The 14,975-nt window shown below is 41.4% G+C and overlaps 1 protein-coding gene across 10 annotated transcripts in view; it reads right to left on the bottom strand.

Annotated features, from left to right (window-relative positions):
- LEF1 (lymphoid enhancer binding factor 1) overlaps positions 1-14,975 on the bottom strand; it is a 99,459-nt gene that overhangs the window by 28,518 nt on the left and 55,966 nt on the right. For all 10 annotated transcript variants that reach the window (XM_083571579.1, XM_083571578.1, XM_083571574.1 and 7 more), the window contains exons 5-6: positions 9,843-9,975; positions 3,169-3,259 (exon numbers count right to left, since the gene is read on the bottom strand). In XM_083571579.1, coding sequence (XP_083427705.1) covers positions 3,169-3,259; positions 9,843-9,975 — 224 coding nt within the window. The remainder of the gene's footprint in view (positions 1-3,168; positions 3,260-9,842; positions 9,976-14,975) is intronic.

The following is a 14,975-nucleotide window of genomic DNA, read 5'->3' as shown; positions in this document are numbered from 1 at the left end:
TAGCTCCCAAAGAACATTAATTTGTCAGTAAAGTCACTTCAGGGTGTTGCAAGATATCATTATGACGATTATCTGGGAAGATAAACCTCCACATCTAGCAAAAAGAGCATAAATGAGACCTCGATCCTAAGAACTGCTAGCTTTACCAAACATATCCTTAAATTAACAGGATTTAGGAGTAAAGGATAAGTTTTTGTCATGCAAAATAAATAAATAATAAAATGTTACTCAAATAACCATTAAATATAAATTTCAATTTCAGTGGTACTTCAAATTTATATATTTTTTTCTATCAGAATGAGGTGAAGAGGACATATATTGGAAATGTTAAATTTTGGAAGCTGATGTTACTGGATATGTTTTGGACTTTTCCTTATTTATCTATTTTCTGGAAAAAAGTGCTGGTAATAATATAACTGGCTGCAACATTCCTAAAACACCTAAACTGATTCTCTCTGCATATTTAAATGAGGTCTTAAATGACGAGGATTTGGATTAGTGACTACTATTTACCTATTGCTAGATTGGTTATCAGTGGTAACTGAAAATCTTTGAAATCCTTCTTTCAGTGAGTGGATAGTAGCTTTTAATAAGCAGCACTCTTTACTAAAGTTAGCTATTACAAAAAAGGCCAAGAGTGTGAACACACAATAAATTTATGGAAAAAATAAGATGATACATAATATATACAGGTTAAAGATAACATCAAACCTAGTTCTTTAGTATAATTAATATAATTCCTTTCTGGCAACTATATTGATTATAGGGTACGGAGTTAATTATTTTAACAGTCCTGCTAAATCTTATTGGATCAATATATTTGGGGAAAGATTGTGTATATTTGCAAACTAATTGCATTTTTTAATATTTATGATTTTTATATAAAGGGGGCATAGTGGATTCAGATTCCTGAAATGCGGTAGTTTGTGTGCACCATACAGACAAGCATAAGAAGAACCTCTGCAGCTTCATAAGATTTTGTTTTTGCCTAGTCTTTTCTAGGCAAGGTGTTGAGGCAGCTTATTGTCTTGTTGACAGCATCACTTTTCCATGACCTACTGAAGTTACCTAGTATGGTTTGAAAAGATGCAAACAGTTCTCTTTATTCGGTAGTGAAAACTAAGCATGTATTTTTACCGAAAGATGTGTATGTAAGCAACTTGAGTGCAAAATATGAATCTTAAGAGACGGAGAGAGAAAGTAGTGCACACAGAAAACAAACCAATGAACTCTTGGTTTGAAGTTCCAGTCTTCTTCAGAATGCCATATCTCACTAGCACAAATTGATTGCTTCAAATACTTTGAACTTTTTCTGCTTAGTTTACATTGTCTTTTCCTCCAGCTTGCATTGATGCAACTTCTGAGCAGGATTCAACACACTTAAGTAGCAAAGTTCAGAGAGAATAATTGATCTACTCTTGAAAGACTTCGCTCAATTCTATTTAAGCAGAGCTATCGATTGACAGATTTAATGTTTTAAAGAATTGGCATTTCCAAAGCTATTGGCCCTTTCTTTTGCTCACCATGACGGTCTTCACACTTAAACAGAGCTCTGCGTGTGTGCAGTAGGGAGGGCCAGTGCACCAAAGGGTTGGGGGGAAAGAAAAAGAAATCTAAATATAGCACATTTTCAGCTACAGTAAGCAAAGCGTAAGAGTAATCTGTGCTAGACTTCATCATTTGTGTTATCAGCATTTTCCTCCAGATTCACCCTCTTTGCAAAAACATCTGCATTGAGAAAGCATTTCGAGGAAATGCCAAAACTTAAAAGCTGGAATCAAAACCACGAGAAAGGCTTCCATAGTGTAAAAACAGCTGTACAAAAGAGAACAGGCACCACACATCCTGCTCTTTCAAATTCTCTTCTAATTACAAGGTCATTTTGAAAAGTTGCAGCCATTTTTTACTCATGGTGCTGACAGCCATTTTGCTGTTATTTTCCAAAATATCGAGGGAAGATTACTGAAAGGTTTGGGCCCAATCTAATAAGGTGTAGAGAGCCTACAGCTGTGGAATTTTCATGTCTGATGTGTGTGGCAAAATGCCAAAATGCACACTCCCGGTATAACAAATCCAAAGAGGTGCAGAAATTGTCAACTACAGAACTCTAAAGAATATATCATTTTAGCTCACTACACTGCAGAGGTCATTCGTTTGTTGTCCATGTCTGAATCACTCTCTTGCTGGATGGCAGTGCAATTTATTAACATGACTGGGGGAAGGTTTACTGAAGGTATACACAGGTATACACAGTCACTCTCCAATGGCTCTTCTTTAGCTGTGATTGCACCATGAAGTGCTTGAATAATTGTGTTTTCACTCTGTGCCCAATGGTGGCACAATGGGTCAGTGTGTCTGTCTGGTAACAGGAAGAATGGTGTCTCAAGCCCACTCAGGGACACCTGTGGACAGGATTCCTGCATTGCAAGGTGGCTGGACTCTTAGGAGTCTCTTCCATCTCTACAATTCTAGGACTCTATGAAAACGACCCATCTGCCACATGGACAGTGCCTTGAGCAAATCAATTGCAATTACTCAGTGGCAAGAAGGCAGTGCACATGCTCAGTGGCATTCATGTGCCTGCCCCAATCCTGAACCCTACAAACATTTAAAGGAAAGGACTTGTGAGCATTGGGCCAAATGAACCATGTTGAAGGTACAATACATACTAGAGTTCAGTACAGTCATATCTCGGGTTGCGAACGTGATCTGTGCGGGAGGCACGTTTGCAACCTGCAGTGCGGCACCATGTCTGCCCACGCGCGTGAAGCGATACAACACTTCTGCGCACGCGTGTGATGTCATTTTGTGCTTCTGCGCATGTGCGAGCACCGAAACCCAGAAGTAACCTGTTCTGGTACTTCTGGGTTTGGTGCCGTCTGCAACCTGAAAACACGCAACCCGCAGCGTTCGTAACCCAAGGTATGACTGTAAATACAAACCTACAGTTTATGAAACAATTGCTAGTTACAATCAATTGCTACTTCGTTATTTACTCATTGGCATTTCCACGGATTTCTACTTTTTTAAAAATGTAAACAGGTAGGAGATAGTTCTCAAGCCCATAAAGGCAGCAATTATTATTATTTTAAAACAAAAATAAACACACACATACACAACTATGCAAGCACACACAAACTTAGTTCGGAAGCACCAGGAGGTTCTTACCAGCCAAGAGGTGGGGTAATCTGCCCAACACCACCGGGGGACAAGGGATAGAAAGTGGGCATATCAGGACCTGGAGGATGTCTGGACATGCCTGTTGAAAAGTATAGAGTGCAAGTCGTCATTTTGGTCATCAAATTATGAAATACTGTGTTAAAAAGAAATAGAAGCAACTCGTCCGTAAATTAAAAGAAGAAAATGGAACAAAACCTCTAAGCCCATAGTGCATTTAGCATTTAGATTCACTTTAAAAACAAACACCCGCATGACTCATTTCATCAGCCCAGATTATGAATGCTTAAATTTCAATATATTTTTTGGTCTAAGAGTTTTCCCTACCTACTTGATAGCAACAGGGCAACTAGGACCGAACTGCCAACCAAACCAAAGACACACAGAGGAAAGACTAAAAGCTGGCATTTTCTCTGCCGAAACTAATTCTTAGATGCTACAGCTGGGATATGTTCTGGGTCAGAAATGTGCTTGCTACAGCTGCTTTGTGCAACAGAGCTATTGACCCCAAGATATTACGGGTTGGATCCAGATACATGCTTAGGCCCCATTTAAATTAAGGGACTTAAGTTGTTACTTACTTATCCACATCATTTATGGTAACAAAATTAAAAACCACTATGTCATTCAATGAAACAGTCACAGGGTCTATCATAGGATTCTAGAGTTGGAAGGAACAATCAAATTAGTGATTTTACTTGCCATATAGCCACTTTGAAAGAATGGCTGGTGTCAGCATCTAGCAAATTTGGATATCTACCCAAGGCCCACAGATGTTTGTAAGAACCTTTTAATCCAAGCCTTGGATCTGGTGTGAATAGCTACAGTAAAATCTAGACACTGGCTCTTAGAATGCATTTCATGTTCCAGGGGGATAGTTATAGCTATCTATCTGTTGCAACAACAACAAAATCTTACAGTATCTTAAGTGCTAATAAATTGATTGTGGCATAAGCTTTCATGCACCAGAGCCCACTTTGTCAGATATATACTCTACTCAGTGGGTAAGTATATACACCCTGAGTACAAAGAGAAGGAAGAGTGATGGATTGTGTTTCTAAAGCAAAGTCAAAAGGTCAAGCAATACAGGACATAGCAGTAAGTGAATCACAGTGCTATGCAGAACACAAATGACTTCAAGATCCAATCAGAACGGATGTAACCCACTGACTAGTGGATGCTGATAATGAACAGGCATTGCAAGATCAATAGCTTAAACACACATCTAACAATTGCTTTCTGTAGTGATCTAGCAATTCCTAGGATTTGCTCAGATGAAACTTCAGAGCATCAAATTTGCTAAAAGAGTCATACTCATCACATTTGAAACTTACATAGGAATACCGTGATCCTGTGATCTCCTGGGACCACAAAATGCCCTGGGAATTGAAATGCTCCCTTGCTGGTATTCAGATATCACCAATTTGTCCCCATTTATCTTCTTGCATGAGAAATAAACTTATTTGATTTAAGGCAATGGGAGAAGGACATCACTGCTCAGTCATACCATGTTAGAGGATGGCTAGATGAACAAGACTTTGATTTTATGGCCATTGTAGTTTGGTCCCATAACAGTGTTGCCAGAAAAGCTAGGGTAGCAAAATGGCACCAGTTTATATATTTTTAAACTCCATTAAGTGGCCTATTGCTGCTGGTTAGCAGTTGCTTCAGTTAAGAAGTGCTATCTGTTAAGAAGGTGTTGTGAGGTGGAATTATCATCTTCCAGGATGAGCTGTAGACAGTAAATGACATTCAGTTAGCCTTTTGCTGGGTCCAATCCACTGACAGCAACTCCTCTGTACCTGCCTTGACTTAGTTGATCTGGTTTTCCCTCTTCCCAAGTGAGGGCTCCTGTTTTAAGAATGCATTATGTAAAACTTGAAGGTGGTAGTCTCTAACCAAAGGAATGGATAAATGCAGTTACATCATCCAGTAGACAATGTATTCTGTGGTATGACCTGGATGGCAGCTTGAAGCATATACGGTAAGTATGTCAGCAAATTGTAGTTTCCAGGAAGACTGTGATGCCCGGAAGATAAGTATGACTGCAGGTGATTTTAAACCTAAGAATAAACTCTTCTTAGTAAGGCACCTGTCCTGTGAGAATGCCAAAATCTGAAACAGGATTATCTAGTTTCTGCATTCAGGATAGCAGCTAGGATAATATTGGGTGTGTCTGCATAGATTTGTTCCTGAAATTCTGTAGGAAGGTTCCCCCTGCAGCTCTGACCCTGGCAAGCTGCATGAAGATATAAACGTTCCATGTAAAAGTCCAATCTATATTGAAACCACCAGGAGAGGTCCACAGATTAACCCTTTTCCAGTGTCGAGAGGATAGTTGCTGTCTCCAGTGCACTGCTGAGTGGTGGGACTGAAGTATTCCTTGAATTGGGGATGGTGGAAATAAACTTCCATCACTGTAAACCTCTGCAACATATATGCAGATGTCACTGAGCCGAAAGAGTTTCCAAGACAAGACGTGGCTCTTCTACCTAAGCCAGCATGAGGCTGAGCAGGATAACAATTTTGCCAGGTGAGTTAAGGGCACCACTCTTGTGGGCCCTGCAACATGAAGGAGTTTCGCATAGAAAATAACGCTGGAAAATATAGATGGATTGCTTTGTTTTGGGAACATACTGCGAAGTGCAAACTTGTGGAGAAGGTTGGGTCTATGTAAGGCTCTGTTCTTGAGAGTTCATCATTCTTCATGCTCACCTGCTTATCCCACTGCACAGCAGCCTTATATCAAGTCACACCATTTGTCCACCTAGGCCAGTACTGTCAACACTGATTGGCAGCAGCTCCCCACAGTTCCAAACAGGAATCATTCCCGGCCTGACCTGGAAATGATGGGGATTGAACCTGTAGCCTTCTGCATGCAAGGCAGATGCCTTTCCACTGAGCTACAGAGACCCTTCCCCAGACTGCTTACCAGATTGGATTCAGTTTTCATTTGTGCTCTGGTTGATACTGTGATGCACCAGCTGTCCTGCCTTGCACTGACTGACCTTTTGTCTTCAGTATTTATACGTGATACGTAATTTTTAAAGGATTCCTTCTCTCTATACTAGGATATACATATATATACCTACCCACTTAGGTGACTGCTTCGTCTTTCTGATGGAGGAGGATCTGGGTCACAAAAGCTTAGGCCACAAGACCAGTGGTTTTTATATAGCATGGTTAATTTTCGCTCTGATTTAAAAAGAAAGAGAGGAAGAAGGTTACAGCCTATAAGTCAAGGGTGGAGTACCTCTGGCCTGCTGGATGTTATTGGACAATAACTCCCTTAATCCCTGACCATTGGGCTATGCTGTCTGAGGGAGATTTTTTGGGGGTCCAACAACTTCTAGAAGACCACAGATTCCCCACCCTGCGAAAAGTGATAAAATAAAAGTATATGGAGAAGCTTATCTGATCTCTCTCTCTCTTAAAGGAAAGAAGTCTTGAAAAACAAATCAGAATGAAACATTTTCAGAGGGGCTGAGAGAGCAGAAAAAACAGCAGCTCCAAATAGGCAGCAGACCAGACTTATTAGATTAGGTAAATTGCTGCTTGTACATTTTCTGTGGTTCCCTTGTGATTCACAGATTTTGGAAACTTGCTACCACAGAGGATCGGTGGTTAATTAAGAATCATTTTCAGGCGTGTAATGGTCACACTTGATATGATTCATTTGGCTCCTGATTGTCACTCCAGCTTCAGCTAAGCTCCTTGTCTCTGACTCTTGTGGGCGCCAAGGTCAATCTTTTGTATTGGTTAGTATTTTTGCAATGGCATAAGGAAGTCCCACTGGAAATGATCCATCAACTCACATTCTCAAGAACGTAGAAATGCTACAAACTCAAAAAAAACCACCTCAAGGATTAAAGCTAATCCTAGTCCCAGATGAGCCCTATGGTTTTCATGCTCTACCTAAATCTCATGCCCCAAGGAGGCACACAGAATTATGGTCACAGAGACCATTAAACCATTGATTTATTTAGTGCATTAAAGAACCAATGCAAAAATCACAGGTCTCTTTTCATATGTAAAGTCCTCTATTCTAAGTGAGAGGAGGTATAAGTGACCCTGCCATTTTGAGGGGGGGGGTATCTGACTACATCAAAATTCAATATAATCAAAACAGGTTTCAACATTTGGGAGGGGGCATGAAGGAAAGCCATAATGGCAGAAAAGTTTATGTGGCAAATAGATGGTGTGGGGGCCCCGGTTCAGGCTACAATCACTAGGGGGACAAAGCTTAAAGTCCCCGTTCCTACACTCCCATTATTGTCCTTATCTGTTATTGTTTTGTTTTTTTGTTTTAACTATTTATGTTGTGTTTTTATCCTGTATTTTTTATCTTGGGAACTGTCCTGAGATCTTTGGATGTAGGGTGGTATATTAATCAATCAATTAATAACAAGAAAAGCTCTCAGAGCAGCTTTCAAGAATCAGTTCTAAGATGGTCCCTACTCTCAAGCTCAAAATCTAAAAACACACGAGACATGAGAAAAACAGTGGCTGTTCTGGCTCTTTTACCCTTGATAAAGGGAAGTGCTCCTCTGTTTCCCCAGATTCAGAAACAGAACTGGCGACAATGTCTAGGCCAAGGAGATGGGGTCGGTCTTGCCACACCATTCTTCCCTCACCACACATGTTGCTAAACTGCGTGCTAGACTATGGAGCATTGCCCAGAGACACAAGACAATGTCAAGCACATCAAAGTGCAAGTAGATAAATAGGTACTGCTCCGGCGGGAAGGTAAACAGCGTTTCCATGTGCTGCTCTGGTTCACCAGAAGCGGCTTAGTCATGCTGGCCACATGACCCGGAAGCTGTCTGAGGACAAATGCTGGCTCCCTTGGCCTATAGAGTGAGATGAACACTGCAACCCCAGAGTCGTCCGCGACTGGACCTAACGGTCAGGGGTACCTTTACCTTTCCTTCTTTTATGTGTGTGAATATTTTATATACAGAATGGGGACAAATACAAATTTCACAAATACAAGGAACATTTATAATTAAAGAAGTTTACAATGAGCAATCATTATGTACCAATGCGAAGAGAGGGGAGAGAGAATTAGATTATCATCCCAAACTTGCCCAGCATCCATTGTTTATGCAAACAAGTCTGTGTAGAGGGTCCATATAACTGAGTATTTCCCATCATTTTCCTGCTAACGAAAGGCTCTTTCTGATAAACAGCCAGTTGGATCATATTTTCTGTCCATTGTATCATAGAGAGGAGGGAGAGAAGAAGTTTCCTTCCAGTTAAGCATTTAGCCACTGCAAGTGCATGCAACAGCCAATCTCATTGCTGTTTGGTTAAATTCCAATGGGTTGGTATATAATTCAGCAACATGTCGACATCTGAGAGGATCGGGGATATGTCCAAAACCACATTTATGTGGCTGGTCACTTCTTTCCAAAATGGCATGTTTGGACAGGACCACATCATGGGACACAACATTGGCTAGGAGACATGAAAAAGCCAACAGCACCTTATTTCTAGGTCCTTCTTCCCTCTCACCATAGATTTTTCAGTTGTTTTCAGAAACGGCACTGCCGAACATAGCATGGTCTACCAAGCCTAAACTGTCACAACCTCTCTAACCTATGTATATTCTACTAGATTCTAAGCAATTGCAACAGTAGATATCACCAGCAACGATTGCAGAGTGGCCTATCAATGCAGTGGCCACTCCCGAAGCCAGCTAAGCTGTCTCTTGCACTCCAAAATTCAAAGGAGCAACAACTACGCTCCAGCAGTCTAGGCAATAAAATATAGGAACAACAGAAGCTGCCTTATATGGAGTCAGTCATTGGTCTGTCCAGCTCAATTCTGTCTACAGTGGCTGGCTGTGACTGCTCAGTGTTTCAGACAGAGGACCCTTCTGGCCCCACCTGGAGATGCTGAAGATTGAAAATGAGACCTTCTGGACACAAAGCAAATGCTCCACCACTCAACTAGGCACATACAGCCTCTACATTTTTATCCATTAGAAACTTTATATATTACTGTAAGAAAAACTTGGGGAATTCTTCTTTAAAGGAAAAAGCACACACACATGAAATTTTTATTACGAAGCAAAGTTAAAAATTCAGGTAACCGAAAGCAAACACACACATAATAATGCAAGATCACTTTCATATTCTGAAAGCACACCATAAACAGCACTTACGATTCTGTGGTAATATTTGAAATTAAGATTAGTGTCCAAGCTAAACTTTCAGAAAACCAACCAACCAAGTAAGAAATGGCTATTATTTATTCAAATACAGATGAAAAAGCTGGATTAAAGGGAAAGCTTCAGGTTGAACAGCCTCTTTGTTTCCTCTAAAGGAAGCCTAATCTAAACTTTAAAACAGAATTTGGTTAGTCATTAAGAAAGGTTCATAGCATCCGCCTTTCACCTATCGGAAGCCAATTTGGGGGAAAGTACCTTCTAATGCACTGGTAATTTAGAACTTATGTACTACACTGGCAAAATGGCAGGGGGCGCCAAGGACTTCAGTTGCGGTTATTTCCACAAAAGTGAACCAGGAAAACCTAGGCATTTGGCTCCTTGATGAAGATATATTTTAGGACGGAATAATTGTTGCCTTTAGCATCCCTGAGCTAAGGGCAAAACGTGGTTGGCTATTCTGCCGAACGGCTGCAAATAAATTAAGGCCTCTCACCTTGTTTTGAGTTGACGTCTGAGGGGAGGTGTGATGGATGCGTCCCTGGAGAAAAGTGCTCATCACTGTAGGTGATAAGTGGGGTGAGAGGGTGGACTGCATGGGAAGGCTGCACCACCGGTACTTTGTTGGACTGCAAACAAAAAACAAAAAAGCATTGGTAGCGATTTTTTATTTTATTTTAAATAGGGCTTGTCACGTTTTTGTGAGGGTTTTTTTTTTTGCATGTTTACTTGCCTAGCTTTTAAATAACCAAGCAGTTAAATGTACATAAAGGTGGCAGTTTAAACAACACCCACCCACGCACAAAGAGCACACTTTCAGGTTATTGGACTAGGCAAGTTTTCCACAATCTCTTTACTCCACCCGGATCCGCACAACATTTACTCCACTAGCCTTTTAAGGTGACTTGCCAGGGGTTTGACATACCTTCTGGTTTTGCAATCTACCTGGGACTGAAAACGCAAGGTGTGCTAGCTATAACTAATGGCTGCTGGGGCAGCATTCATTGCGATTGGTCAGAAGTCATACACATAGCAATATTCTCATCACCAGGTGGGGAGGTGGGAAGCCACCAAACAGCAGGATGGGCACATTATCCACTACAGTTCAAAAGGGCAGGTACGAGTAGCTGTCCACCTTCTTTGGGAATATGTATTAATTGATGTATTATGTAAAAATGGCAGAGATGCAGCCAGGGATCTAGCAGTAAACAACAACTGGTGTAAATAGTGTGACTGTCAGGTTAGCACACCCATTATTTTCCATCTGGGCTCTGCCATGACATTTTCAGCATTAAACATGGAAATGCTTAAGTCTCATTGGAATCATTCATAGAGATCAGGGGTGGGGAGCCTGTAGTCCGTCAAATGTTGTCAGGACTACAACTCCCATCATCCCTGGCTAATGGTCATGTTAGCTGGGGCGGATGGGAATTGAGAGTACAGAAACATCTGGATGGTCACATGTACCCCACCCTTGATACAGATGCAATGCTGGTGTCTGTCATCACCTTATTTTATGTTTCCAGTGCCGAAGGATAATCTGTACCAAGCTTTTTTAAAAAATTGTTAAAGACATGTATATTATTGTTATTTTGATAACATACTATGAAAGGCAGACTTCTATAGCGCTGGTAAAGTAATATTCACTACTGCCTCTCTACATTTAATCTGGCCACCACCATCCCTCATTGACCTACTCTCCAAGGCAAGCCCTCTTCTCACTGCAATCTCACTGAGTGCATCTTCTTCCCAAGACATCATATTTTATCAAGTCGTACAGTACAATTTCATCAGTGTATTCTGATGGTAGATATGAAGATACCCAATACTGCTTCATTTTCATTTAGACCATCCCACTCCCAAATTGCAAGTAACCCCAAAGTTAGGTTACTCTGAAAGTGATACTACAATGCTGCAGTGGGGGGGGGGGAGTCTATTTAATATCAAACAAAAAGAATAATAATGGAAGTGTGCTAAAAAACCACCACCACCACTTTACTGAATCATAGTCATTTCTATCAGAGTAGTGCTACCCTGGATGTTAAGGTAAAACAAAGCTCATATAACAAAACTGTATCCAGTATTTGCTAGAAATTAGCAAAGCATTTTTTAAATAAAAAAATCAAGATATCCCACTACTACATGCAGAAATCCCCTCAAGCTGAAAAAAATGCTGGAGTTACCAGAATAATTCCTAATTTTCTCCCCACAGGCTAAGTCTATGCAAAACACAGAAAATGTTTGAGACTCATTTGCATTATTACACCATGTTCTGTAGTTTAATTTTCTCTTTTTCTGTAGATGGGCGCTATGCTATCAAGAAAGAAACCTTAGCGTATTTTTACGAGACTCCTACTGGATCCCCCTTAAGCAATATTTTTTTGCTCATAAATTTAAGATCACGACGGATGGTTGTACAGGGAAGGGAGGGTTCAGATCAAAATGCAGATACGGCTTAAAAAGAACTTCAAATAATGTAAAATATTGGGAGCTAAGGAAAGAGGAAACTGATCCAGATTTAGTCGAATGCTAATATGATCAGAATTTGTTGGCCCATATTTAAAAATACAGCGCAGGAGAAGTGTCTGTGTATAATAAGCCTTTCTAGTTTAGAACGAACGAACACAAAGCCAGAGTCATATTTTTTTCTTTGTGTGTTTCCTCCCCCCCCCCCCCGCATACTTTCCCTTGTTTTCAGAGCACCACCTTAAGGAGCCTGCTTTAGCAAGTGGTATCATCTTAATGTCTGACCTATCCCTCCAGTCATATAGGCTCAGAATCTTCTGCCATGAATTTTTGCTAAATTATGCTATCCTTGCTCTCCTCTTAATTTTACGGTTTTCAACACAGATTTGCTTTCCTGTGGGAAGGAGATAAGAACCTGAGGATTTTAATTTAAGCTTTGGCCTTGTCTTATATTTTGCAAGAGGGAGACAGTGCACAGGCAGGAGAGAGAAAGCAGTGCTACTCATAGGTGTTTTGAAGCCAACAATCATTAGGCCCATTATTTGTGGCCAAGTAATAAAAGCTGTATGGATTCTCATTAAGGTATAGGAGCTGGCTTCCAAGGGTGATAGCTCAAACGGCCATCATCTCTCCTTTTTCAAAAGACGCAAATTGGATACCCAGATTCAGATTATCTATAACTACACGCCTCCGTTTTCTGGGAAGAAAACCATATTAGTTTTACTGTTACTTACAAATACTTTAGAAACAAAGGGGGGGGGGAGTCAAAAACAGTACTGAGCAAGCAACATTTTCAAAGATGAGCATTTATGGGAACTTTTGTCACCACCATGCATTAGGAGGTGCTGAACTGCTGTTTGGGCTCAGTAACTGGCCAGTATGGAAGTGAGAGCTGGACCATAAAGAAGGCTGGTTGCTGAAGAATTGATGCTTTTCAATTATGGTGCTGGAGGAGACTCTTGAGAGTCCCATGGACTGCAACAAAAACTGGCCAGTAACTAAAGATGAATCCTGATAAGATGAATACACTGTGAATTGATCATTCCTGGGATCAGAAATGGGCTGTGCATGTGCTGAATGAGCTTGCGTTCCCTCCTGAAGGAGCAGAAATGCAGCTTAGGGATGCTTATTGAACCAGTATTGTCACTAGAGACTTTAGTGGCTCAGAACACCTTTAGCCAGCTTATGCTGGTTTGTTAGCTGGACATTTCTTCAACTAGGATAGCCTGGCTGCAGCAATCCATGCTTTGGTAACCTCCAAGTAGAATCATGTGGGGCTGCCCTTAAAAATGGTTAAAGGTAAAGGTAAAGGGGTTGGGCGCTCATCTCGCTTTATTGGCCGAGGGAGCCAGCGTACAGCTTCCGGGTCATGTGGCCAGCATGACTAAGCCACTTCTGGCGAACCAGAGCAGCGCACGGAAATGCCGTTTACCTTCCTGCCGGAGTGGTACCTATTTATCTACTTGCACTTTGATGTGCTTTCAAACTGCTAGGTTGGCAGGAGCAGGGACCGAGCAATGGGAGCTCACCCCGTCATGGGGATTCAAACCGCCAACCTTCTGATAAGCAAGTCCTAGGCTCTGTGGTTTAACCCACAGCGCCACCCGGTTAAGAAGCTGCAATTAATGTGGAATTTTGCTGCCAGAGTTCCTAGTTTTAGGAAGGTGGTGGGAGGGTTCTTGGACCCTGCCAGAGCCTCACACCTCCTTCCCAAAGCCCATTGCCTCACTCAGCCAGCTTTGGGAATACAACAGGAGGACTAGGATGTAGGGCTTGCTCTCCCACGACCACCACTATGCGTGCACACATGACAAGGCAGTATGCAGCCCACAGGTTCTGTGTCAAAGTAATCTTGCAGCCCCCTTGGTATGAAAAGTTGGACCACCTTGGTCTAAATGGGAGCTATGCAGCATATATACTGAAGGAATTATAGTACATTGGATGTCGTTTTGTTCTCAAGCTCAGTTCCAAGTACTTGAAGTACCTTTGAAGGGCTAAATCACTTGAACACCTCCCCCCACCCCATATCTACCTGCCTCTCACATGAAGACCTTCAAATTAGGTCCTTTTCCAAGTTCTATCTCTAGGAAAGGTGTGTTAGGAAGGAGAGGGCCTTTTTGGCGATTGACTTTGGAATACCCTCCAGAAGGAGGTAAGACAAGTAGTCTCAGTGTTTCTTTTTGGTACCCAATTAATTGCCCAAGCTATTTACTGTATTGTTTTAGCTGGTGGAATAGATTTGATGTATTACCTCTCAGATATTATATTGTTTTTTTATTTTTATTGGTTTTTTCTTTAAAAATACCACATTGATGTTTTGGGAGAATCCATGTTTGAATGAATGAGTGGTTTATATTATTTTTTAAAAAAAGATTATAAAAGTGTATTTAAAAAATGAATAGCCGACTGGGGGTCTCTGGGCTCATTTCAGCCTCTGAATTTCCCCCCTTCCAATTTAACCTCCATACAAAAGGCTCTCAATATAGCACAAAAGCTGCTTTCTTCTGCATAAGACACCCAGAAAGAGCTCTTTCCCCTTCTGCCCCCTTTAAAAACAACAACGTTTTCTATTTGTGCACTTTGGCTGGCTGCCTTAGTTCAGACATCACTGAGGTGTATAAAAAGTTGAGGGCACTGTGGAAAACCAGTGCTGATGTGCCTAACAGGGAACAGCAAAGATTTGTGTCATACAGGAGTGTAGCCAACAGTGGTGTGCGGTCAGTGGACTAGGGGGGCTAGGCTAGTTCCTTAAAGGGTCCAAGAGCCTTTATGCCACCTTCCCAAAGCCCACCCAGCTTTGGGAAGGAGACAGCAGGGATGTAGCATCCTCTCAGAGGCCTGCACCACCTTCCCAAAGTCTGGAAAGCTTCTGCCCGGCTTTGGAAAGAAGGAGCAATGCTCACATATTAGACGTTGCGACATCACACAAGAGACATCCCTCCCCCACGCATATCACCCTTGCAAGCCAGTGCCTCTTTTCCCCTATGAAAAATGGTGCTGATTCTTCAGTCCTTAGTTCAAAAAATATAGCCTCTTCTAATACTTGCCAAGGTAGACACACGCCATACCACAGTCAAGAACCATTATGGCACACTGGGTGTTACAAAGAATTTATTTCTGACACTGTTTCCTAAATAGTGGTTAGCAAACAAAACTCAACAAA

Source organism: Podarcis filfolensis (genome assembly GCF_964270895.1).
Source record: "Podarcis filfolensis genome assembly, chromosome: 9".
Lineage (NCBI taxonomy): Eukaryota > Metazoa > Chordata > Lepidosauria > Squamata > Lacertidae > Podarcis > Podarcis filfolensis.
The sequence above is the reverse complement of the archived record's forward strand: the minus strand, read 5'-3'. Positions and strand labels throughout refer to the sequence as shown.